The sequence below is a fragment of the Microcaecilia unicolor genome, chromosome 7 (assembly GCF_901765095.1).
Source record: "Microcaecilia unicolor chromosome 7, aMicUni1.1, whole genome shotgun sequence".
Lineage (NCBI taxonomy): Eukaryota > Metazoa > Chordata > Amphibia > Gymnophiona > Siphonopidae > Microcaecilia > Microcaecilia unicolor.
The window spans coordinates 255,066,523-255,092,451 of NC_044037.1; the positions used below are offsets into that span (position 1 = coordinate 255,066,523).

Consider the following 25,929-nt stretch of genomic DNA (forward strand, 5'->3'; position numbering starts at 1 on the left):
CTTCTACAGGTATCTGAATGCGGCCTTCAAAGAATCCTGATTGGAGTAGGTTCAGATCAACCACTTACCAAATTAAGAGTTTACTTGAATCCCTTCCTTGTATGAATATAAGAGTAGGCGTACTTGGGCAAACTCATGGTCCATCTAGCCCGGTTTACTGCTTCAAACAGTGACCAATCCATATCAGAAATACCTGGAAGAATCCCACATAGTTGCAAGATTCATGCTACCAATCCCAGGGACAGCAGTGGCTTTCCCTATTTCTGTCTCAGTAGCAGACTATGGACTTTTTCTCCAGGAATCTGCCCAAACTATTTTTTTTAACCCAGATATGCTAACTGCTGTTACCACATCTTCTTGAAATGAGTTCGAGCTGCTTTATTCGTTGAGTAAAAAAAAATAATTCCTCCTTTTTGTTTTAAAAGTACTACCATGAGTGTCCTCTAGTCTGTGTACTTCTTGAAAGAGTAAATAATTGATTCACATTTACCGGCATTACACCACTGAGGATTTTGTAGAGTTCTATCAGATTCCTCCTCAATTGTCTTTCCCAAGCTGAAGAGCCCTAACCTTTTTAAGCCTTTCCTTGTATGAGAGGAGTTCTATCCCCTTAATCATTTTGGTTGCCCTTCTTAAACTTTTTCTAATTGATTTTTGAGATACAGAAACCAGAATTGCCTACAATACTCAAGGTGTGGTCGCACCATGGAGCAATTCAGAAGCATTATAATATTAGAAAAGGGATAAATAAGAGAATAATTCCTAGCATTCTGTTAGCTTTTTTTGGCTGCCACTGCACACTGGGCAAAAGATTAAAGTGTATTGTCCATGACACCTAGGATCCACCTTAGATCTTTTTCCTTGGTGCCATCAGGTAACTATGATTTGGATTATTTTTTCCCAATGTGCATCACTTTGTATTTGTCCACATTAAATTTTCATTTGACACAAAACTTATTCAGAGTTGTTAAAACACATGCAAATTGTGATAAATTGCTAGAAGATCTTAGGAAATTGGAAGACTGGGATGGCAGCCTGAGCTGTGAATGAGTTCTTTAAATCCATTATCTTGCTCCATCTTCTTTTTTTTTTTTTTTTTTTTTTTTTGTCATCCTTACCTTATTTCTCAGTAGTATAGCTTAAGTCTCAAAAGCCAAAAACTGAGGATATCAAGGAGTCCCTGTGACAATTTCATCAGATTGCAGGTGAGGAGGTCTCGTAGCCTGCATCTCCACAACGTGACCTGAAGCATCTGCAAACGAAAATGGAACAGCTCAGACGACCTTAGTAGGTCTGAGCCGCAAATTTAAGAAGTGTTTTGCTACTTCTCACAGGGTCGTCCAAATCGGTATCGAAAGCCGATTTTAGACATCCCCAACTGCTTTCCATCGCAGGGACGGCCAAAGCTGAAGGGGGCGTATCTGAGGCATAGTGAAGGCAGGACTTGGACGTGCCTAACACTGGGACGTCCTTGACCCATAATCGAAAGAAACAAGGACATCCCTGACGAACACTTGGACAACTTTACCTGGTCGTGTTTTTCTTAAGACCAAGGCACAAAAAGGTGCCCGAAATGACCACCGGAGAGAATCGGGGATGACCTCCCACCCTTAAAAAAAATACCTTTAAAAATATTTTGTGCCAGCCTCTATGCCAATCTCAGATGTCATACTGTGGTCCATGACAGCAGTATGCAGTTCCCTGGAGCAGTTTTAGTGGGTGCAGTGCACTTCAGGCAGGTGGACCCAGGCCCATACCCCCCTACCTTGTACCTTTATAGCATCCCCAGTGTGTGTAGCACAGCCAGAGAATTAATCGCAGTCTCCCACCCTCCCTCACCTTTCTTGTACCTATTGAAAAATGAACTTGCAGAACTGTTAGTAATAATGTAATTTATCTTTAAAAATAAATGTGGTTCCAGAAGATTGGAGGGTGGCCAATGGAACACCAATTTAAAAAAAAAAAAAAAAAAAAGATTCCAGAGGCGATCTGGGAAATTATAGACTGGTGAGCCTGACATCGGTGTGGGGCAAAATGGTAGAGACTATTTTATAAAGAACAAAATTACTGAGCATATTCAAAAGCATGGATTAATGAGACCAAGCCAACATGGGTTTAGTGAAGGGAAATCTTGCCTCACCAGTCTATTACATTTCTTTGAAGGGGTGAGCAAACATGTGGCTAAAGGTGAGCCAGTCAATATTGTGTATCTGGATTTTCAAAATGAGTTTGACAAAGTACCCCAGGAAAGACTTCAGAGGAAATTGGAAAATCATGGGATAGGAGATAGTGTCCTATTGTGGATTAAAAGCTGGTTAAAAGATAGAAAACAGAGAGTAGGGTTAAATGGGCAGTATTCTCAATGGAGAAGGGTAGATAGTGGGGTTCCCCAGGGGTCTAAGCTGGGACCGCTGCTTTTTAACATATTTATACATGATCTAGAGACTGTAATAACTAGTGAGGTAATTAAATTTGCTGACAACACAAAGTTATTCAGAGTTGTTAAATTGCAAGAAGATTGTGAAAAATTACAAGAGGACCTTATGAGACTGGGAGACTGGGCGTCTAAATGGCAGATGACGTTTAATGTGAGCAAGTGCAAAGTGATGCATGTGGAAAAGAGGAACCCGAATTGCATCTTTAATGCAAGGTTCCACATTAGGAGTCACCGACCAGGAAAGGGATCTAGGCATAATGGAAAACAAAAATGAGGACGTTATAATGCCTTTGTATCGCTCCATGGTGTGTGACCACCTTGAATACTGTATTCAATTCTGGTCGCCGCATCTCGAAAAAGATATAGTGGAATTAGAAAAAGTACAGAGAAGAGTGACAGAAATGATAAAGGGGATGAGACGACCTTTCTATGAGGAAAGGCTGAAGTGGCTAGGGCGCTTCAGCTTGGAGAAAAGACAGCTGAGGGGAAGGTATGATAGAGGTCTATAAAATGAGTGGAGTGGAACAGGTAGATGTGAATTGCTTGTTTACTCTTTTTCCAAAAATACCAGGACTAGGAGGCACGCAATAAAGCTAGAAAGTAGTAAAATTAAAACAAATCTGAGAGAATATTTCTTCACTCAGTGTGTAATTAAACTCTTGAATTTTGTTGCCAGAGATTGTAATAAAAGCAGTTAGCTCAGTGGGGTTTAAAAAAAGGTTTGGATGGCTTTCTAAATGAGAAGTCCATAGACCATTATTAAAATGGACTTGGGAAAACTCTACTGCTTATTTCTAGAATAAGCAGCATAAAATGTATTGTTTTGGGATCTTGCCAGGTACTTGTGACCTGGATTGGCCACTGTTGGAAATAGGATGCTGGGCTTGATGGAGCTTTGTTCTGTCCCAGTATGGCCATACTTATGCAATCTATGCCGGATGCAAAGAACAAATCATTAAACTCCAAACTGCCCAAAACACAGCAGCCAGACTCATATTCGGAAATACGAAAGCGCCAAACCCTTAAGAGAAAAACTACACTGGCTCCCACTTAAAGAACGTATTGCATTCAAATTCTGCACTCTGGTTCATAAAATCAATCACGGCGAGGCGGTCTACATGTCAGACCTACCACCCAGGAACACAAAAAGGTCAGCACGCATACTCCTGAATCTCCACTACCCCAGCTGCAAAGGACTAAAATATAATTCAACATAAGCATCCAGCTTCTCATACATAAGCAGGCAACTATGGAATGCACTACCAAACACCATAAAAACAATGCACGACCTAACAAACTTCCGAAAATCACTGAAAACCAACCTGTTCAATAAGGCATACCACAACGAGCCATCCTAAATACCAGACAACGAAACCTATACCGGAAGTGGACAAAACCAAACTCTCTTCACTCGACTGCTTCATTCATGTCACTAATGAACTTTAATGCAATACTACCTTATTCCGAAAATGAATTCTGTATACATGACTGTTTAATCTACTCTGTGACTTATGAACTTTAATGCAATACCACTTTGTATTCCTCATTCCGGAAATGGTGATATCCATCACGGATTAATGTAAGCCACATTGAGCCTGCAAATAGGTGGGAAAATGTGGGATACAAATGCAACAAATAAATACTTAAGCCTTAAGTCTCAAGATGGTTTGCCTGGAACTAAAGCACCATAATTATTACAGAGAATAAGTTATCTTGATTGGTTGGAATGGGTATAAACAGGTGTACTATGATAGAGTTAACAGTCTGCAAGATTGCCTGTGTATGACTGAAGAGTAAAGTTCATGATTTTTGATTTGCCTATATATGAATAGGAAACCTTGGGGAGGATGGGTGGGACTAAAAGTCCCACGAGTCAGCCAAGTGCTGTATCCAAAAAAAAGGTTCTCTAGGTGTGGCCAGCAATGATAACAGTTTGATAAAACAAATTTAGTTTGATCCAACAATCAAATTCAGCTAGAATATAACTTTCCTTTTGTAAATCTAAATATTCCCAATAATTATAGCAGTTTCATCAATGTAAAATGCAAATTTAATACCAGTTGGGAGACTAAAGCTATATATATATATATATTTTTTTTTAATACCTAGGACTGGCAGAACCTGTTCACAAAGTTAGAATGCTGTAGCAAGAGTTAGCGGGGTGTAGGAAAAGAAGCAATTAGAAAAATCTATTCTCTCTATTATCAGAGCTAGGCAGTGTGTTAGATCGCTTTGTCACATGCTGTGAGTGAGGGTGCTGTACATCTTGCGGTGGGGAGGGGGATGAAGACATCTTGACTGGTAAGTTGATACTTGGGATGTGTGCTTCTCTAGGACTCCATGTTCGGCTGCCTACGTGGTTGGCATGGTGGAGACTTGACAACCAGTAATTAAGCATGGATGTCCTTTGGCCTGCACAGAATGGCAGATGTGGCACTGGCCACCTTGTTGGGCAGACTGGATGGACCATTCGGATCTCTTTCTGGCTTCATTTTACTGTGTTATAGGTGGCATATATATATTACATGGGTAACAAAATTGTAAGTTTTATGTTAAGCTTTACCTACTGTACAACGCCTTAGCTGAATCTCTTCATAAAGGCAGTTAATAAATCCCAATAAGTAAATAGGATACCTTTCATTGGTCTAAACTTGTAAAGAATCCACTTTTCTCTGTAGCCAGTATAAGTTACTAAGTCTGTGCTTTTGATTTCAATCAGAGTTTGATGCTGTTCCTTAAACTACTACTGAAAAGGTATGCGAGAAATCTACATAAGAAGCACAGCTGAATGATTGTTTGTAATTTGTTATATAATGAATATATGTATGCGGCCTGATGTGGTGAATGCAGGACAAGGGCCCCTTTTAAGCTGTTAGGGACACAGTGTTTAGTTGCATTTAAAAAATGTTGTATCTCTTGCTATTTTGTTTTCACTAGTTATTGAATGATGCTTTGAAAGAAGTTGGAGAAATAAAACAAATAAAAGAAAATGTTCTGCAAGTTCATTTGAATGGTAAGTAGTGAAGTGTATTGATTGTATTACTTGCTAGTGATGTGTTTTTATCTAGTCTATTTCATGCAAAAACCAGCAAATTAGATATTGTTGTTTGTACTGATTTTTGTTTTTATATTGTAACATATCTTGAGTGTAAATTGGATTCTCCGAGGACAAGCAGGCTGCTTGTTCTCACTGATGGGTTGACGTCCTCGGCAGCCCCCTCCATCGGAAAGTTTACTAGCAAAGGCCTTTGCTAGTCCTCGCGCGCCCATGCGTACTGCGCATGCGCAGCCGTCTTCCCGCCCGAAACCGGCTCGAGCCGGCCAGTCTTCTTTCGTCCGCGCTCGGTACGGTCGTGTTACGCCGTTCGTGCCCCAGAGAGTCGACCTCGCGCGTCCTTTTCGACGTGTTTTTCGTGTATTTTCTTCTAAAAAAGTTTGGGAAGCGCTCCGGAAGTGTTCCGGAAGACCCTGTCGGGTTCTCTGCCCTTCCCGTATTTTTCAAGTTTTGCCCCGTAAGTTTTCTTTCGTTGTCGGGGTAGGCCTAGTTTGGCCTCGGTCGAGATTTTTCTCCCTCTAAATTTGGTGCTTCAATTTTCGCCATTTCGGCTTTTGATTTCGCCGGCGTGATTTTTCCGCCCATGACATCGAAGCCTTCCAGCGGCTTCAAGAAGTGCACCCAGTGCGCCCGGGTAATCTCGCTCACTGATAGGCACTCTGCGTGTCTTCAGTGTCTAGGGGCCCAGCACCGCCCTCAGAACTGCAGTCTGTGTTCCCTGTTACAAAGGCGGACTCAGGTAGCGAGATTAGCCCAGTGGAACGTTTTGTTCTCGGGCTCTTCGTCGGCATCGGCACCGGAGGCATCGAGTGCATCGACGTCGTCAGCGTCCGGACCATCTCCCTTGGCTGCCGCTCCATCGACTGCATCGAGGCATCGGACCTCTGCATCGGCGCCTAGGCATCGGGCGACTGCATCGACGTCGGTGGTACCGAGACTTCGTCTGCTGATGTCGTCGGACGGAGGTGCATCGTCAGGAGTGCAGGTGAGGGCTGTCCATTCCCCTGCTGGTGGCGGTGAGCCTTCGGGTGGGTCTCCTCCTACCCTGAGGGCTCCTGCGGTACAGCACCCCCGGGATCGACCCTCTTCGGTCTCGGCCCCGAGGAAGCGACGGATGGATTCTACGTCCTCGTCGGTGCCGGGGAGTTCCGGTGACATGCTTCGGAAGAAGTCGAAGAAGCATCGACACCGGTCTCCTCCCCGTGTCGGCACCGAGAGCTCTGGGTCGCCGAGGGATTCGGCACCCAGTAGACATCGGCACCGAGAGGACCGCTCACCCTCTGTTCAGGAGGTGTCGATGCGCTCCACTCTGGACAGCCCGGAACAGCCTCCTCGCCCGGAACAGGTTCTGACGTCGACGCCTGCATCGACCTCTCAGCCTTTTTCTGCAGCCACTCTGAACGAGAGCCTCCGGGCCGTTCTCCCAGAGATTTTGGGAGAGCTGTTGCGCCCTACCCCTCCGGTACCGGCGGTGCTTGCGCCTCCGGTACCGTCGAGCGCGGCGCCGGCTGGCCCATCGCCCAGGTTGAGGTCCCCGACGTCGGTACCGCGTGCGGTGCCGACCGCGGCCACCTCCCAGGAGGGCTCCCCGACTACATCGGCGGAGGGAGCTTCGCCGATGCGGGCGAGGGAGTCTACCTCTCGACGCCCCCACCGTGGACGGGGTTCCACCGAGTCGAGCAGGGCGAGGTTGCAGACACAGGTCCGTGAACTTGTGTCTGACACCGAGGGTGAGGCCTCGTGGGAGGAAGAGGAAGATCCCAGATATTTCTCTGACGAGGAGTCTGAGGGTCTTCCGTCTGATCCCACTCCCTCTCCTGAGAGACAGCTTTCTCCTCCCGAGAGTCTGTCTTTTGCCTCCTTTGTCCGGGAGATGTCTACGGCCATCCCCTTCCCGGTGGTTGTGGAGGACGAGCCCAGGGCTGAAATGTTTGAGCTCCTGGACTATCCTTCTCCACCTAAGGAAGCGTCCACTGTTCCCTTGCACCATGTCCTGAAAAAGACATTGCTTGCGAACTGGACCAAGCCATTAACTAATCCCCACATTCCCAAGAAGATCGAGTCCCAGTACCGGATCCATGGGGACCCAGAGCTGATGCGCACTCAGTTGCCTCATGACTCTGGAGTTGTGGATTTGGCCCTAAAGAAGGTCTGGTCTCTAAGAGTTCTAGGGAACATGCTTCGGCGCCCCCGGGCAAGGACGCTAGAACCTTAGACTCCTTTGGGAGGAAGGCCTACCATTCCTCTATGCTCGTGTCCAAGATCCAGTCTTACCAGCTCTACACGAGCATACACATGCGGAACAATGTGCGGCAGTTGGCGGGCTTGGTTGATGCTCTTCCCCCTGAGCAAGCCAAGCCTTTTCAGGAGGTGGTCAGGCAGCTGAAGGCGTGCAGAAAATTCCTGGCCAGAGGAGTTTGACACTTTTGATGTTGCGTCCAGGGCCGCTGCTCAAGGTGTGGTGATGCGCAGGCTCTCATGGCTGCGTGCCGCCGACCTGGAGAATAGAATCCAGCAGCGGATTGCGGACTCGCCTTGCCGTGCGGACAATATTTTTGGTGAAAAAGTCGAACAGGTGGTAGAGTCTCTCCACCAGCGGGACACCGCATTCGACAAATTCGCCCGCCGGCAGCCTTCAGCTTCTACCTCTACAGGTAGACGATTTTTCGGGGGAAGGAAGACTGTTCCCTACTCTTCTGGCAAGCGTAGGTACAATCCTCCTTCCCGACAGCCTGCGGCCCAGGCTAAGCCCCAGCGCGCTCGCTCTCGTCAGCAGCGTGCGCCTCAGCAAGGCCCCGCGGCTCCCCAGCAAAAGCAAGGGGCGAGCTTTTGACTGGCTCCAGCAGAGCATAGCCGACATCCAAGTGTCCGTGCCGGGCGACCTGCCAGTCGGAGGGAGGTTGAAAGTTTTTCACCAAAGGTGGCCTCTCATAACCTCCGATCAGTGGGTTCTGCAAATAGTCCGGCAGGGGTACACCCTCAATTTGACCTCAAAACCTCCAAATTGTCCACCGGGAGCTCAGTCTTACAGCTTCCAGCACAAGAAGGTACTTGCAGAGGAACTCTCCGCCCTTCTCAGCGCCAATGCGGTCGAGCCCGTGCCATCCGGGCAAGAAGGGCTGGGATTCTATTCCAGGTACTTCCTTGTGGAAAAGAAAACAGGGGGGATGCGTCCCATCCTAGACCTAAGGGCCCTGAACAAATTTATCGAAAAAGAAAAGTTCAGGATGCTTTCCCTGGGCACCCTTCTCCCCATGATTCAGCAAAACGATTGGCTATGCTCTCTGGACTTGAAGGATGCCTACACACACATCCCGATACTGCCAGCTCACAGACAGTATCTGCGATTTCAGTTGGGCACACGCCACTTCCAGTACTGTGTGCTACCCTTTGGGCTCGCCTCTGCGCCCAGGGTGTTCACCAAGTGCCTAGCTGTGGTAGCAGCGGCGCTTCGCAGGCTGGGGGTGCATGTGTTCCCATATCTCGACGATTGGCTGGTAAAGAACACATCCGAGGCAGGAGCCCTGCAGTCCATGCAGATGACTATTCGCCTACTGGAGCTACTGGGGTTTGTGATCAATTATCCAAAGTCCCACCTTCTCCCAGTGCAGAGACTCGAATTCATAGGAGCTCTGCTGGATTCTCGGACGGCTCGCGCCTATCTCCCAGAGACGAGAGCCAACAACTTGTTGTCCCTCGTCTCGCGGGTGCGAGCGTCCCAGCAGATCACAGCTCGGCAGATGTTGAGATTGCTGGGCCACATGGCCTCCACAGTACATGTGACTCCCATGGCCCGCCTTCACATGAGATCTGCTCAATGGACCCTAGCCTCCCAGTGGTATCAGGCCGCCGGGGGTCTAGAGGACGTGATCCACCTGTCCACGAGTTTTCTCAAATCCCTACATTGGTGGACGATTTGCTCCAATTTGACTCTGGGACGTCCCTTCCAAATTCCTCAGCCACAAAAGGTGCTGACCACGGATGCGTCCCTCCTGGGATGGGGAGCTCATGTCGATGGGCTTCACACCCAAGGAAGCTGGTCACTCCAGGAACGCGATCTACAGATCAATCTTCTGGAGTTGCGAGCGATCTGGAACGCTCTGAAGGCTTTCAGAGATCGGCTGTCCCACCAAATTATCCAAATTCAGACAGACAACCAGGTTGCCATGTACTACGTCAACAAGCAGGGGGGCACCGGATCTCGCCCCCTGTGTCAGGAAGCCGTCAGCATGTGGCTCTGGGCTCGCCGGAACGGCATGGTGCTCCAAGCCACATATCTGGCAGGCGTAAACAACAGTCTGGCCGACAGGTTGAGCAGGATTATGCAACCTCACGAGTGGTCGCTCAACTCCCGAGTGGTGCGTCAGATCTTCCAAGAGTGGGGCACCCCCTTGGTGGATCTCTTTGCATCTCGAGCAAACCACAAAGTCCCTCAGTTCTGTTCCAGGCTTCAGGCCCACGGCAGACTGGCATCGGATGCCTTCCTCCTGGATTGGGGGGAGGGCCTGCTGTATGCTTATCCTCCCATCCCTCTGGTGGGGAAGACTTTGTTGAAACTCAAGCAAGACCGAGGCACCATGATTCTGATTGCTCCTTTTTGGCCGCGTCAGATCTGGTTCCCTCTTCTTCTGGAGTTATCCTCCGCAGAACCGTGGAGATTGGAGTGTTTTCCGACCCTCATCACGCAGGACGAAGGGGCTCTTCTGCATCCCAACCTCCAGTCTCTGGCTCTCACGGCCTGGATGTTGAGGGCGTAGACTTTGCCTCTTTGGGTCTGTCAGAGGGTGTCTCCCGCATCTTGCTTGCTTCCAGGAAAGACTCCACTAAGAAAAGTTACTTCTTTCATTGGAGGAGGTTTGCCGTCTGGTGTGACAGCAAGGCCCTAGATCCTCGCTCTTGTCCTACACAGACCCTGCTTGAATACCTTCTGCACTTGTCTGAGTCTGGTCTCAAGACTAACTCTGTAAGGGTTCATCTTAGTGCAATCAGTGCATACCATTACCGTGTGGAAGGTAAGCCGATCTCGGGACAGCCTTTAGTTGTTCGCTTCATGAGAGGTTTGCTTTTGTCAAAGCCCCCTGTCAAGCCTCCTACAGTGTCATGGGATCTCAATGTCGTTCTCACCCAGCTGATGAAACCTCCTTTTGAGCCACTGAATTCCTGCCATCTGAAGTACTTGACCTGGAAGGTTTTTTTTTTTTTTTCTTGGTGGCAGTTACTTCAGCTCGTAGAGTCAGTGAGCTTCAGGCCCTGGTAGCCCAGGCTCCTTATACCAAATTTCATCATAACAGAGTAGTCCTCCGCACTCACCCTAAGTTCCTGCCAAAGGTCGTGTCGGAGTTCCATCTGAACCAGTCAATTGTCTTGCCAACATTCTTTCCCCGTCCTCATTCCTGCCCTGCTGAACGTCAGCTGCACACTTTGGACTGCAAGAGAGCATTGGCCTTCTACCTGGAGCGGACACAGCCCCACAGACAGTCCGCCCAATTGTTTGTTTCTTTTGATCCCAATAGGAGGGGAGTGGCTGTAGGGAAACGCACCATATCCAATTGGCTAGCAGATTGCATTTCCTTCACTTACGCCCAGGCGGGGCTGGCTCTTGAGGGTCATGTCACGGCTCATAATGTTAGAGCCATGGCTGCGTCGGTAGCCCACTTGAAGTCAGCCACCATTGAAGAAATTTGCAAAGCTGCGACGTGGTCATCTGTCCACACATTCACATCTCATTACTGCCTGCAGCAGGATACCCGACGCGACAGTCGGTTCGGGCAGTCAGTTCTTCAGAACCTGTTTGGGCTTTAGGATCCAACTCCACCCCCCGAGGGCCCTGTTTGTTCTGTTCCAGGCTACACTCTCAGTTAGTTGGTAAATTTTTTAGGTCAATCTCTGTTATGTCCTCGCCGTTGCGAGGCCCAATTGACCTTGGTTGTTGTTTTGAGTGAGCCTGGGGGCTAGGGATACCCCATCAGTGAGAACAAGCAGCCTGCTTGTCCTCGGAGAAAGCGAATGCTACATACCTGTAGAAGGTATTCTCCGAGGACAGCAGGCTGATTGTTCTCACAAACCCGCCCGCCTCCCCTTTGGAGTTGTGTCTTCCCTTGAACTGTATTGTCTTGCTACATACTGGACTGGCCGGCTCGAGCCGGTTTCGGGCGGGAAGACGGCTGCGCATGCGCAGTACGCATGGGCGCGCGAGGACTAGCAAAGGCCTTTGCTAGTAAACTTTCCGATGGAGGGGGCTGCCGAGGACGTCAACCCATCAGTGAGAACAATCAGCCTGCTGTCCTCGGAGAATACCTTCTACAGGTATGTAGCATTCGCTTTCCAGCCTAGTAAGAAAGTTAAATAAAATAAGAACATAAGCGTTGCCATACTGGGACAGACCATAGGTCCTTCAAGCCCAATATCCTGTTTCCAACACTGGCCAACCCAGTTTACAAGTACCTGGCAAGGTCCCAAAAGAGTAAAACAGATTTTATGCTGCATTTATCCTAGAAATAAGCAGTGGATTTTCCCAAGTCCATCTTAATAATGACTTATGTACTTTTCTTTTAGAAAATTATCCAAACCTTCTTTAAACCCTACTAAGCTAACTGCTTTTACCACTTTCTCAGGCAACACATTTAATTACACGTTGAGTGGAAAAAATATTTTCTCTGCTTTCTTCTAAATTTACTTGGGAGCACATAATGAAACTACTTGGTCCTAATATTTTTGGAAAGAGTAAACAAGTGATTCAGTTCTACCCATTCTACTCCACTCATATTCATTTTAAGCTAGCCTTTTATTGTGGGAAGGAACTCCTTTTGATTCCCAGACTCAGCTCAGGCTTTGGATGCTATAGAGGGATGGGGATCACAGCCTTCATAAATGATGCCTAGAGTCTAGTTGGATGCCTGCTTGTACTGGGCTCCCTAGGGAGCCACACTTCATCTCTCAGTTCTAACACTGTTGCTTAAGTTGGTGGTGGTAACATAGTAATCACATAGCTCTGTCTTAATGTACAGACTGAGTCAGTCCTGGCTTTACTTCATTAGTATCTGATTTTATAACTCTGCATCACTTAAACAAAATCACAACAGTAAGTCCATGAAGTGAAACTGAATCTAACTTGGCCTGTACTTTGACATGAGTTAGCTGATCGCCTTAAGCCATAAAGAGGAGGAGAGGGTAAAATGTTGAGCTAAATCCCAGGTAAAATTTAAGTGAAGGCTTGATGTCATAGTGCCAGTTTTACAGCACTGGTTCTGACCTGGAAGCTTAAAGGAGCAGGAGTGAGCTGCAGAGTGATGCATGCCATCAGTGCTATTCTTTCAAATTAAGCTAAATGCACTGATTGTAGTTAAAACTGGCAGGCAGAAATATACATGAACAGTTGAGTCACTTGGTTTCAAGGGCTTATTTTCAAAAGAGAAAAAAAAGTGGCATAAATCTGCATTTGGACATTTTTCTCACAAAAATGTTATTTCCATAGCGTCCCCTCAGATCAATCCAGAGACTTGTGGGTTATGCCCCTCCTCTAGCAGGTTAGATAGAGAACTCAGAAGTTTGCCTCAACTGAGCATGTGCAGCCATTCCAACTTCAGTATTCTCTCTAGCAGGTAGAAGGGAGCATACAGTGCAGCTCTGTGGAAAAGACGCCTATCCCGTTCCCTCGGGTGTGTTGAGATCTTTCTGGGGTTGAGGTGCTGTGGCACAGCTTGGGATACACCTGGTGGTGCCAGGTCCCTACCCTTCTCCCCCTGTCAGCCTGAAGAAAGGAATTGGCTGTTTAGTCTCCTGTCTTTAAAAAAAAAAAAAAAAAAACTCTAAAGCTTTGAGCCTGACGGGCCCCCACAGCATTGTTGTTTTCCTATTGCTGAGAAATTGCAGTTAAACTTGCTGGAACGTGAGTAACACTTGGGGGAAATCAGATAGGGCTTTGGTTATGTCTGTGCCGTCAGAGTCAGTGAAGCGATGCTCGCGTTGTGGATCGCAGAGGTCAGCGTCGGGGTCCTGTGAGGCTTGTTTAGGAAGCACAGGAAAGGCTATTCCGGAGCCAGAGGACGCGGGGTAACCGCTGAGGCATCGGGGGGACCCGAAAAGAGTTTGGCGGGAAAACTTACCTCCGCATCGACGCACACCTCCGCCAGCGCCATTTTTTCTTTGGGGCCTTCGGAGCAAGGCAGTGCATTAGTGGGCTCTCTGGCAGTAGCGATGCCTGAAAACAGATCGGTATTGAGCCCAGATCCGGCGGTTTTGGGTGGTTTTCCCCCAGAATTTGTTTTTATTACATAACGCGTTTTTGCTCCGTTCCGGGAGCGCGTGTCAGCCGCCGGCCATGTTGAATGGGCCTGTTTACTCATGCCCAGATATTCCTCAGCAGCCTTCAAAAAGAGCTCGGGTGTTGCTAGAGGAGGCGGGCGACGTTTCGAGTCACTCAGACTTCGAGGGTGACCCGGGGTCAGGGAACTCGGGGCCTGAGTCCATGGAAGAAGGTGAACTGCCCGCGGGGGAGGGGGATGACCCCACCGCGGCTAGATTGTTTAAGAAAGATGAACTTCATGGGCTTATAGGTCAGGTGTTAAAAGTGTTAAACTTATCGGCTCCTGATACCGCTATTCCGCTCGCGGTGAGCACGTCTATTATGTCAGGAACTAGAGCTCCACTGAGGTTGTTTTATATTCATGAGGCAATGCGCGTGCTCATCAGGGCACAATGGGATTTTCCAGAGGCTAGTCTTCGAGTGGCGCGGGCGATGGGCAAGCTTTGTCCTTTGCGAAAGGTGGACGTAGATTCCTTGCGTTTGCCCGCTGTTGATTTTGATTTCAGCGGTAGCGAAAAAGACGGCTTTACCCGTGGAGGGCGGTGCGGCGTTCAGGGACCTGCAGGAGAAAAAGCTCAAGGCGGCGGTTAAGTCCTCTTTTGAATTGGCCACCTTATGTTTGCAGGCCTCGGTTTGTGGGTCTTATGCGGCTAGAGTGTGTCTTTCCTGGGTGCAGAAGGTGACGTCCTCGGATGATCTGGTTGATGTTCTTCCAATCCTGGAGTCAGGGTTGGCTTACTTGGCTGATCTCCTGTATGATATTCTTAGAGCCTCCGCTAAGGGAGTTTCCCTGGCAGTTTTGGCTAGATGCTGGATTTGGCTAAGACATTGGGCAGCTGATTTGCCGTCTAAATCTCGCTTGACCCGTTTGTCCTTTAAGGGAAAATTGCTATTTGGGCAGGAACTGGAACAGATTGTTAAGGATCTTGGGGAATCCAAGGGTCGACTGCCAGAGGACAGGTCAAAGTCACAGGCTAAAATGTTTCGCCCATGGTTTAAGGAAGCCATAAGGTATAGGCCTGGTAGGGTCGGAGGTTTTCCTAAATCTCGATTTTGTGCAGAAACAGCAGCAGACCTTTCGTCAGGAGCGCAGAAGCCAGCCTCAGGTTTCCAGAGGTCAGACAGGAGGCAGAGGTACACAATGATGGGGCCCTGGTCCAGTCCTGTCCGCCGATAGAAGGACGGTTGTCCCAGTTTGGGGAGGAATGGGCCAGGGTGACTACAGACGTGGGTTCTGGATGTGATAAGTCCGGGTTACAAGCTAGAGTTCGCTCGTACCCTGCGAGACAGTTATCTCGAATCTCCTTGCAAATCTGCAATAAAGTGCGCGGCAGTTAAGGATACCTTAGCAGAATTGCTGCAGTTAGAAGCGGTGCTATCGGTGCCAGCGGACGAGGTAGGTCTTGGTCGTTACTCGTTTTCTTTGTGGTTCCAAAAAAAGGAGGGACCTTTCGTCCAGTGTTAGACCAAAGGCGGTCAACAAGGCCCTGGCAGTGCATCATTTCCGGTTGGAAACTCTTCGCTCGGTGCTAGGTGCGGTACAGCCAGGAGAGTTTTTGACATCCCTAGATTTAAAAGAGGCCTACTTGCACATTCTGATCTGGCCTACTCATCAGAGATTTCTTAGTTTTGCAGTGTCGGGACAGCATTTTCAGTTCAGGGCGCTGCCATTCGGGCTCGCCACAGCTCCTAGCGCATTTTCAAAGATAATGGTGGTAGTAGCGGTCGCTCTTCGTACCAGAGGGTTTCAGGTTCACCCTTATCTCGATGATTGGTTGATACAAGCTCCCTCTTACGCAGAGTGTGAGGGCAACTCGAGAAGTAGTAGTTCTTCTGCAATCTCTGGGCTGGGTGATAAATTTTCAAAAAAGTCATCTAGTCCCAACTCAGACATTGGAGTACCTGGGTGTTCTCCTGGATACCGGTCGAGGCAGAGTTTTTCTGCCAGGTCAGAGACAGTTGAAATTGTCAGATCAAATTTCCCGCTTTCTTCAAAAGACGGTTTCAAGGGCCTGGGATTATGTTCAAGTGCTCTGGTCCATGGCATCGACTCTAGAAGTGGTGCCTTGGGCTCGGAGTCACATGCGTCTGTTGCAGTGGCATGTTCTCAGCCTTTGGTCTCCCCTGTCCGAGGACTATGAGATACAGATTCCGTGGTTGCCACAGGCTCGTTTTGCTCTACGGTGGTGGCTACGACCAGAGAATTTGCTTCGGGGTATGCCTCTAGCCACCCCGGATTGGCAAGTGGTGACGACGGATGCCGGTCTGTCGGGTTGGGGAGCTCACTGTCTCGGGCATGCAGCTCAAGAGACTTGGTCACCAGCAGAGTCCAAGTCGCAGATCAATTTGCTGGAACTTTGAGCGATCCGGTTGGCGCTTTTGGCATTCGAGATGTTTCTCAGGGATCGTCCGGTTCGAGTCCTCTGCGACAATGCGACAGCAGTAGTGTATGTCAATCGCCAAGGGGGAACGCGGAGTGCTCCTCTGGCGAAGGACGCAGCAGTGCTTTGCCGTTGGGCGGAGAGTCATTTGACGCTGTTGTCGGCAGCCCGTATAGCAGGAGTTCTGAATGGGCAGGCGGATTTTCTCAGTCGGAATCGTTTGGATGCCGGAGAGTGGGAACTTTCTCCGTCGGTCTTCCGTCAGGTGGTGGATCGGTGGGGAGTTCCTGTGATGGATCTGATGGGGAGGTCCAACGCCAAAGTGTCCCGGTTTTTCAGCAGGGGCAGGGAGTTTGGGTCCGAGGGCATAGATGCTCTCCTTCAGCCGTGGCCGACGGATCTTCTCTATGTTTTCCCTCCATGGCCGATGGTCGGACGCACGGTGGCCAGGATTTCTCGACATCCGGGTGCGGTAATTCTGATTGCTCTGGATTGGCCCAGGCGTCCATGGTATGCGGATCTGATATGTCTTCTGGTCGACAGCTGTTTCATCTATGTCGGTTTCTGGACCTTCTCTTGCAGGGTCCAGTGGTAATGGAGGATCACTCTCCATTTGCAATTACGGCTTGGCTATTGAAAGGTCGCGACTGAGGCGTAAGGGTTACCTGGAAGCAGTTATTAGGATGATGTTGCAGGCTCGTAAGCGTTCTACTTCCACCGCGTATGCCAGAGTATGGAGAATGTTTGTGTCTTGGTGTGATGGGGCTGGGATTTCTCCCCAGGCAGCCTCTTTGCAGTCTATCCTAGCCTTTTTGCAGCAGGGTATGGGCAAACAGTTGTTGTTGAGCACTTTGAAAGTTCAAGTGGCGGCTTTGGCATGTTTTAGAGGCTGCTTGGGGGAAACAGTCTTTGGCCTCTCACCCAGATGTAGTTCGTTTTCTCCGCGGGGTAGGACGTGTGAGACCTCCGCGAGTTCTGGTAGTTCCAGCTTGGAATTTGAATTTGGTACTCAGGGCCTTACAGCGGTCGCCGTTTGAGCCTCTGGCTAAGTCTTCTTTGAAAGATCTCACCTTGAAAACAGTTTTTCTGCTAGCGATGTCTTCGGCTCGATGGGTGTCGGAGATTCAGGCACTGTCGTTTAGAGATCCCTTTCTCTGCATCTCGGAAGCGGGGGTATCGGTTAGGACGATTCCATCCTTTTGTGCCTAAGGTAGTCGCACGATTTCATGTTAATCAGGAAGTGGTGTTATCTTCTTTCAAGCGAGATTATCCGGATTCCTTCCGAGAGTTGCGGTATTTAGATGTTCGCAGGGTGCTGATTCGTTACCTAGAAGCAACGAATCCGTTTCGGAAGTCAGATCACCTGTTAATTCTCTTTGCTGGCAGTACAAAGGGGAACATGGCCTCTAAGGCCACAATGTCTCTGGCTTAGGGAAGCAATTGAGTCGGCATACCTTTTGATGGGAAAGATTTCTCCTCTTCAAATTAGAGGGCATTCCACTAGAGCTCAGGCGGCTTCGTTTGCTGAGGTCCGTCTGGTTCTGGTTGAGGGCATTTGCAAAGCGGCAACTGGTTGTCGCTACATACTTTTACAAGACACTATCGTATTGATGTGGTTGCGCGTCGGGATGCTATTTTTGGGGCGTCGGTTTTAGCGGCCGGGTTAGTACAGTCCAACCCTTGATGAGGATTGATTTGGTACATCCCACAAGTCTCTGGATTGATCTGAGGGGACGCTATGGAAGGTAAAATTATGTCTTACCTGATAATTTTCTTTCCATTAGTCCCTCAGATCAATCCAGAGTCCCGCCCTGGGATCAGTTGTCGCGCTATCCGATTCGGTAAACTTAAGTCAGTTTCTTCACGTTCCGGTTATTGTTGGACCAATTTGATGTTAGTGTGATGTTCTATTTCATAGCAGCTCGGAGAATTCTCAGAAAAGTTTGGCTGCTCTGTCAGAGGCAGGAGGCTACTTTATAGTTTAATTTCCTACTGCTTTGGTATCGTATACTGAAGTTGGAATGGCTGCACATGCTCAGTTGAGGCAAACTTCTGAGTTCTCTCTATCTAACCTGCTAGAGGAGGGGCATAACCCACAAGTCTCTGGATTGATCTGAGGGACTAATGGAAAGAAAATTATCAGGTAAGACATAATTTTACCTTTCAAAACCAATTTTTAGATGTCTTTCTATGTCCATCAGAAGTGCATTCAAATCACAAGAGAGCGTGTCAGGGGCATGTTAAGGAAGGGATTTGGGTGTTCCTTAACACTTGGACTTTCTTTTGCCATAATGGAACAAAACAAAAACACCCAGCTCTATAACTTGGACATTTTGGTGTAGACCTGTTTTAATAACAAGCCACAAAAAAGTGCCCCAGATGACCACTGCAGGAATAAAAAAATAACACCCCCTTACTCCTTCAGTGGTCACTGACTCCCTCCCACCCCGCAAAGATGTAAATATGATAGTATATACCAGCCTCTATGACAGCTTCAGATGTTATGGCCAGTCCTATTAGAGCAGCAAGCAGGTTCCTGGAATAGCCTAGTGGTCTGTGTAGTGCACTGTAGAGAAGGTGATCAGGCCCATAAGCCACTCTTAACCATTACACTTGTGGTAGAAAGTGTCAGCCCCCCAAAACCTACTGTAACCACACATACGTGTGACACCTGTAGCCATAAGGGCTATTGTAACGATGTATAGTTGGGTACAGTAGGTTTTTTGTGGGTTTTCAAAGCACTCACCATACAGTATAAAGGGATAATGGTGAGATGTGTACCTGGGACTTTTTATGTACATCTACTGCAGTTCCCCCCTAGGTGCCCTACGGCTCTGCTGGGATGCCTGTGTGGCCAGTTTTCTAGGAATGCTGGCCCTCCCTACATCCCAATGGCTTGATATTGTGCGTTTTTCACTTGGACTTTTTTGGGGTGGAGGGGAAATGGTCTAAAAAGATAGATGTACTAAGCACATCATCTAGGAAATATGGTCATTTTTCAAAGAAAAAGATTTAGACGTTTTTCTGGTTTGAAAATGGTCATTTTCACTGTTTGATTTTTTTTTTTTGGTTACGTTTGTACCTTGCGCTTTCCCACTCATGGCAGGCTCAATGCGGCTTACATGGGGCAATGGAGGGTTAAGTGACTTGCCCAGAGTCACAGGGAGCTTGCCTGTGCCTGAGGTGGGAATCGAACTCAGTTCTTCAGTTCCCCAGGACCAAAGTCCACCACCCTAACCACTGGGCCACTCTTCCTACCCAGCAAAACATCCAAAATCAGATTTAGTCATCCTATCAAAAATGCCCCTCGTCTCTTAAAACAAAAATATTTTCTATGGAATGATGAGTATTGGGAGACTGTCATGCTGCTGCAGTTTAAAAGTATGGAAGTGTGTGTATTGAAATGTAGAAAATGACATATAAACAGAGAAAAATGAAGACAGATAAAGACCTTATGGCCTATCCAGTCTGCCCATCCATGCTATCTACTATTCCTTCCTTTTCCATAGAGATCTATGTGCCTGTCCCAAGCTTTCTTGGGGGGAGATGAAAACTGTAACTGAATTCATCTACATGGGTTAGCCGGTCCATGAATTCACCACGGCTTCTATGGAAAATGTATTTTCTCAGGTTTTCTTAGTCTGTCCCCTTTCACTTTCATCCTATGCCCCCTCATTCTAGAATTTCCTTTCAGTTGAAAGATTCACCTCCTATGCATTTATGACAATAGATAGACCATATGGTCCATCTATCTAATCTGTCCATCTATATCGACCACTAATTTCTATCCTTTTCTCTCCCTTTAAAGATCCTCTCTGCTTGTCCCATGCTTTCTTGAACTCTGATATTGTCCTCATCTCCATCAACTCCACTGGGATCCATTCCATATATCCATCACACTTCCCATAAAGAATTATTTCCTTAGATTATACATATTCCCCCGAATTCTATATATAGTTCTGAAATTTGGGTGTGCTGCTGAAACGTACATGCAGATTAATTGGTTAATAAGCTCTTAACCATCAATAATTGGGTGCCAACAACCAATTATTGATTGGCACGCATTAAAATTTGCGCATGCATCTGACTGTATGCTATTGTATAAGTCAGGGCACCCAACTCCCATAGCATGCAACCCAAAAGGGGTTGTGGCCATGGGAGGGGCATGTCAGAGGCATTCCATAAAGTTACACATATAGTCATAGAATACTGGGTAAGAGTGCCTAACTTGGGCACCAGTATTTACACCAGGCTTCAGCAGGTGTAAGTGGCACCCAAAGTTAGGTGTGGGAATCTGTGCTATTCTACACTACAGGTATGGGAATCGACACTATTCTACGAAGGGTTCATTTAAGTCTGTGCTTTCTTTAATTTTCCTAAAATGCCTGTGTTACCTATAGTCATACTGAAGAAATATCTAATGGAAATACTGCAGATCCCCAGTGAGTTTTTGCCAACTACTGTAAGAACTGCTTATGTGGACTGGCATAGATAAGACCAACAAAGAGCAAGGAAGGCAGAATCTGGACAATTTTGACCTTTCTGAGTATTTGGAAGGGTTAAGGCTTTAGATATCTCTAAAGGTAACTTGATTCTTTTTCATTGAAACTGGATCTGCTATAAGGGTAATGACTGTTGTATCAAAAGGTTTTATTTTTTTACTTTTGCAGCTTAGGCAAAAGTCTTTTTGGGCCTATAAACCTTGCCTTTAAGCAATGGGAGGAGTGTTTTCTTTAGTTTCCATGTAAATATTTAGGCTAAAACTTGTGTGTTTGGACCCTGAACAATTTAAGAATTTTAGGAGGTCAGGGTAGGTTCCAGTACAGAAGTAGGTGACTACTACTGTATTGGAACCTACCCTGACCACCTAGTAGTAACTATAAAAACAATATTGTAATCAATTATCCATATCAAACTAAAGCAACGGGTGTAAAAAAACAAAATAGGTATCCTGTCATGCTCAGGCTAGCCTAGTCCAAGCTAAGATAAAGAGTAAACATGCCAAGCCATCAAAAACTGCTGGAAAATTCAAAATACACAGCAGCAACCTCCTAAGTTCTCCTTCGGCTGGGAGATTTGAATAAAAGATTCTGCTACCTATATGGAGGTTAAAAAACAAAACAAATGTTTGACCAGCAGTCACGCTGGATAAAGTAAGGCACATGAAATCTTTTGAGCATAAATTTTGGTGCATAGGGGAGCAAAAGCTTTTCGTTGAGTGCACACTTCAACTGTATAATCCTGAAAACAGAGCAGTTCCTGATGATGATAGTCAAAGCTTTTGTACACCCCCGCAAGGCTTGCAGGATAGCTCATTTGTGTGTAAAATGCCAAACAGGAGAAACCATTACCCTGGACTTGCTTGACCACCAGCCTTAATGCCTATCTGGGCCCATTTAATTTTAAAAGGGGTCTTCAACAGGTATCAGATTCAAAGATTGAGGAAGCCAAGTCTCTAAAATTTTCACCAGATTTGCATTCTTCAGGGACTGAAAGGCCAACAAGGTGCAAATTATTGCAGCAGGCTATATCCTCCACTTTGTATTCCATCTGCTCAAGGTCAAGATGAAGTCCATAGCACACGATGCATTCTGTGCCCCAGTCTCCAGTACTCCCACACAATGTTGCTGAGCATCAAACTCCAGGTCCATATTATCCAGTCGTTCACGAGCGGCCTCAATTCAATCATGCGTTTGCTGTAATTTAGCATCCAAAGCAGCTTCCACTACTGCCTGCACTTCTGTCGCAATTTCCTTAGTCCATTCGGAAGAAATCAAAGGACTCCGCGGGCCGATCGAACCGCCATCTTGGCTTTAACTCCCTTGTTTTATCCAGGGCTCTACAGGGCAATCTTGACGCCATAACACAAGCTAATTCTTCAAACTCTGCACCACTCCAAAGCTACTAGCGCAACTAAAGGCAGAGAAGCTTTATTACATGTTACTCTTGCAAAAACACATACAGGATAGATGACTAAATCGGTGGGGAGACAGAGGAGCCGAGCAGGCAGCCTCCGCTCCTGCTCTAGGCGTTTACATCTGTGAGCCTGTAGACCAGACAGTTACCTGCTCTGTCTGCTGCCTCAGGCTGTTCACTGTCATCACCCATTGCCCACAGCAATGTTTCTGCTGCTGAATGTGTTGCAGGGGCTCTTTCTCTTCTAGCTGCTTCTTTGGGAACTGGGTCCCAGTCAGCTTCTCAGGTGCCTTTTTCACCTGAGTTTGTTATGCTAATGCATCAGGCATTTTTAGTGGTTGCCGAGTCCCTACTTCTTGCCCAGCCTTAGCAGGCAGACTTCTCTTCTGAAAGGAGACGGATGGAAACTGCCTCAGAGCTAGATGCGGTTTCTCCTGCTCCCTCTGAGGGAGAACCAATAGCTACATCTGTAGTTTCTGGTTTACCGGAGGAGGGGGAGAACTTGCCCATTGAGTCTGACCCTACTATGGTACTGGCCTTTCATAAGGAGGTGTTATCGTCTTCATTACTAAAGCTCTGAATATTGTGGCTGCATCTAACCCTAAGATGGCCAGCTTCCTTACCAGGCAGCGTGTCTGGATAAATATGTCCAAAATGTAATACTTCAGATGAGACTATAATCAATTCCTGTCCGAAAATATCTGAAAATCTGTTTAGAAAATTCATATTGAATTGTAATAATTCATGAGTTATTTTATAGTTAGGCTTTATTCGTTTTGTATTGCCTGGAAATGATCAGCTTTTTATGTAATCTGCATTGAACCGAAAGATATATATGGCAGAATGTTTTATTGTTAAGCTATGAAGAATCCCTCTAAGGCTTTTCCAGTGCATGAGGCCATGGAGGAGCTGATATCAGTGCAGTGGGCCACTCAGATACCAGAAGCAAAGGCTATGACTCGCCTGTATCCTGTCTTGCAGGAGGAATTGGAGCACTTCAGGCTGCCTAAAGTGGATGCCTTAGTGGCTGTAGTGTCAAAGAAAACTACCCTGCCTGTGGAGGGCGGCATAGCTCTTAAAGACATCCAGGATAGGAACCTGGATATTCTTTCTCTTTCTCTCTTTTTTTTTTTTTTTTTTGCAGTTCTTAGCCAGCTAGTGCATGACTCAGCAGGTGGTGAAGGTTTTCTCTGGTTTGGATTCTCCTAGTGCTGTGGAGACAGGGTTGACTTACCTGATTAATTCACTCTATGATCTCATCAGAGCCTTGGCTTAGCAGGTACCATTGGCGGTCACGGCCAGACGTTTACTCTGGCTCCGCCACTGGGCAGTAAATGCCCAAGCAGCATCCCACTAAATTGCCCTTTCGAGGGTTAAGGATTTGGGGGGATTCTAAGGCTCTATGTTTTGCCTGAGGACAAGCCTAAGGGCTCCTTTTGATCCAGTTGGGCTGAAACGGCATTACCAGCCTGGCCTAAGTAGTTCTTTCATGCGGATAATCAAGCTTCTACCCAGTCATCTCTGTGCTCTTCAACTGCTTGCCTCTCGCAATGATGAGATTCCAGCCCACTCTAGAGGGCACCTAGCACATTTTTATGTAGTGTGGGTCAAGATTACTTTTTCAAGATTACATCAGATGTAATCAGAGACTTACAGATTAGAGTTCTCTTCTCCTGTTGCAGATTTTTTTTCTTGAAGTCCCTGTGCAAGGCTTTGCACAAAAGAGGCTGTCCTCACCACCTTTCAGTATTTGGGACAGTGGAGAGCAGTGCTTCCAGTTTCTGTCTCAGAACAGCACCAGGCCTTCTATTCCATCTTCATGGTTCCAAAGAAAGGAGGCTCTTATTGCCCAGTCTTGGACCTGAAAAACATCAACAGGTTTCTGCAAGTTGAGCATTTTCGAATGGAAACAGTGCAGCCAGCGATGGCAGCAGTAAAACCGGAAGAGTTCCTTACATCTCAAAGAGGCCTACCTGCATGTTCCCATATGCGCTCAATGCTTCCTGCATTTTGCTATTCTGGGACAACACTTCCAGTTCCAAATGATGCCCTTTGGGCTGCCTACAGCTCCCCATGACCTTTTCCAGGGTCATGGTGCTGGTAGTGGCATTCCTGAGGTAGGTTGATTGGTTGATTCAGGCCTCATTCAGAAGAATCATTGGGCCACCTGCCATTTAGTTGTTGCAGTCTCTGGGTTGGTTATTCAGTCTAGCCAAAAGTCAGTTGTTTCCATTGCAAACCCTAGAGTACTTGGGGGTATGTTTAGATACTCTATGGGGCAAAGCTTTTCTGCCAGATCAGTGATGGGACAAGCTACAATTACAAATCCATGGTCTATTGGAGAGTGTGCGTCCTCGTACATGTGATTATGTTCAACTCCTGGGCTCCATGGCAGCAACTTACAATTGTTATCCGCTGCAGTGGTCTCCCCAGGCCCAGAGTTCTCCCCTGTCGCAGGACTATTATCTTCACCTGTCCTGACCCAGCAGGCCAGGATCAGCATGGTGTGGAGGCTGTATCCAGCCTGTCTTTGTCAGGGGGTGTCCCTGGCATTGCCTCCATGGATAGTTGTGGTGACCATTGCAAGTCGAGATGGAGAGCTCAGTGTCTCCATCACAATGCTCAGGGTTGCTGGGATGTGACAGGCGCATTGACCCTTGAACCATTTGAAATGCTAGAAAGGCCTTGCAGTCTGCCTGCAGTTTCAATCACTTCTGGAGGAGAGGCCATGCTCTTTCATCTCACAATGGTGTCTCATATCAACAGACAAGGGGCACATACAGTGCTTGGGTGGTGACAGAGGCTCATTTGTTGTTGAACTGGGTAGAGTCTCGTATGCAACAGTAATCAGAAGATCACAATGTTCAGGTGGATTATCTGAGCAGGAACATCCTGGTCCCAGGAGAATGGGAATTGTCTCAGGAAACCTTCCAGTTGGTCGCAAGGATGTGGGGAACTCTTGTTGCTGGATCTGATGGCTTATATCTTCAGAATGCAAAAGTTCCCAGGTTCTTTCAGGAAAGGGTGTGGTTCAGAGGGGATAGATGCTTTTCTGCAGGAATGACCAGTAGAAGATCTTCTCTCTTTCCCCTGTGGCCAGTGATAGATTGGGTGCTTCACAAAACCCTTCTTCATCCCAGCCTAGTTATTCTGATAGCACCAGATTGGCCCAGGAGGTCGTGGTATGCAGATCTTGGTGGAGCAAGCCCAAGGAGGTTACATTGAGAACAGGAGACCTGTGAAGATGTGATTTCATGTGTGTTTTTAATTTTACTTCCATTTAATTTCAATATGGTCCATCTTACTTTATAACACCAGACCTCCTAAGGCACATTACAACATCTGTTAAGATGAACTTATCAGGAAAAAGGATATCCTCACTGAATTTGGCCATCTCTGTTGTATAGACTTCTATGTTCTACGCCCTGATCGTGACTGAATAGATATGGATGGGCTGGAGTGTAAATTTTAAGGGGCTTCGACGTTAGCTTTAGAACTTTTAGTACAAGAACAGTGCTGGGCAGACTTCTATGGTCTGTGCCCTGAAAATGGCAAGGACAAATCAAACTCGTGTATACATAGAAAGTTTCACATACCATGTAAAATGAGTTTATCTTGTTGGACAGACTGGCTGGACTGAACAGATCTTTATCTGCTGTCATTTACTACGTTTCTATATGTTGTAGAATAGTGTGGAAAAATGAGCACAAAATAGAGTTTATAACTGCTGTCTCTACTAGCTACAATATTTTTAAGCTGTTTTAGTGAGATTCAATTTTTATTTCATGATGTTTATATCTGTATAGGGGAAGCTTTCAAATAAACTGTAAAATAA

General features: G+C 47.0%; 1 protein-coding gene across 7 annotated transcripts in view; it reads left to right on the plus strand.

Annotated features, from left to right (window-relative positions):
* Nucleotides 1-25,929, plus strand: part of ORC4 (origin recognition complex subunit 4) — a 119,203-nt gene that overhangs the window by 38,568 nt on the left and 54,706 nt on the right. For all 7 annotated transcript variants that reach the window (XM_030209061.1, XM_030209063.1, XM_030209058.1 and 4 more), the window contains one exon: nt 5,375-5,450. In XM_030209061.1, the coding sequence (XP_030064921.1) occupies nt 5,375-5,450 (76 nt within the window). The remainder of the gene's footprint in view (nt 1-5,374; nt 5,451-25,929) is intronic.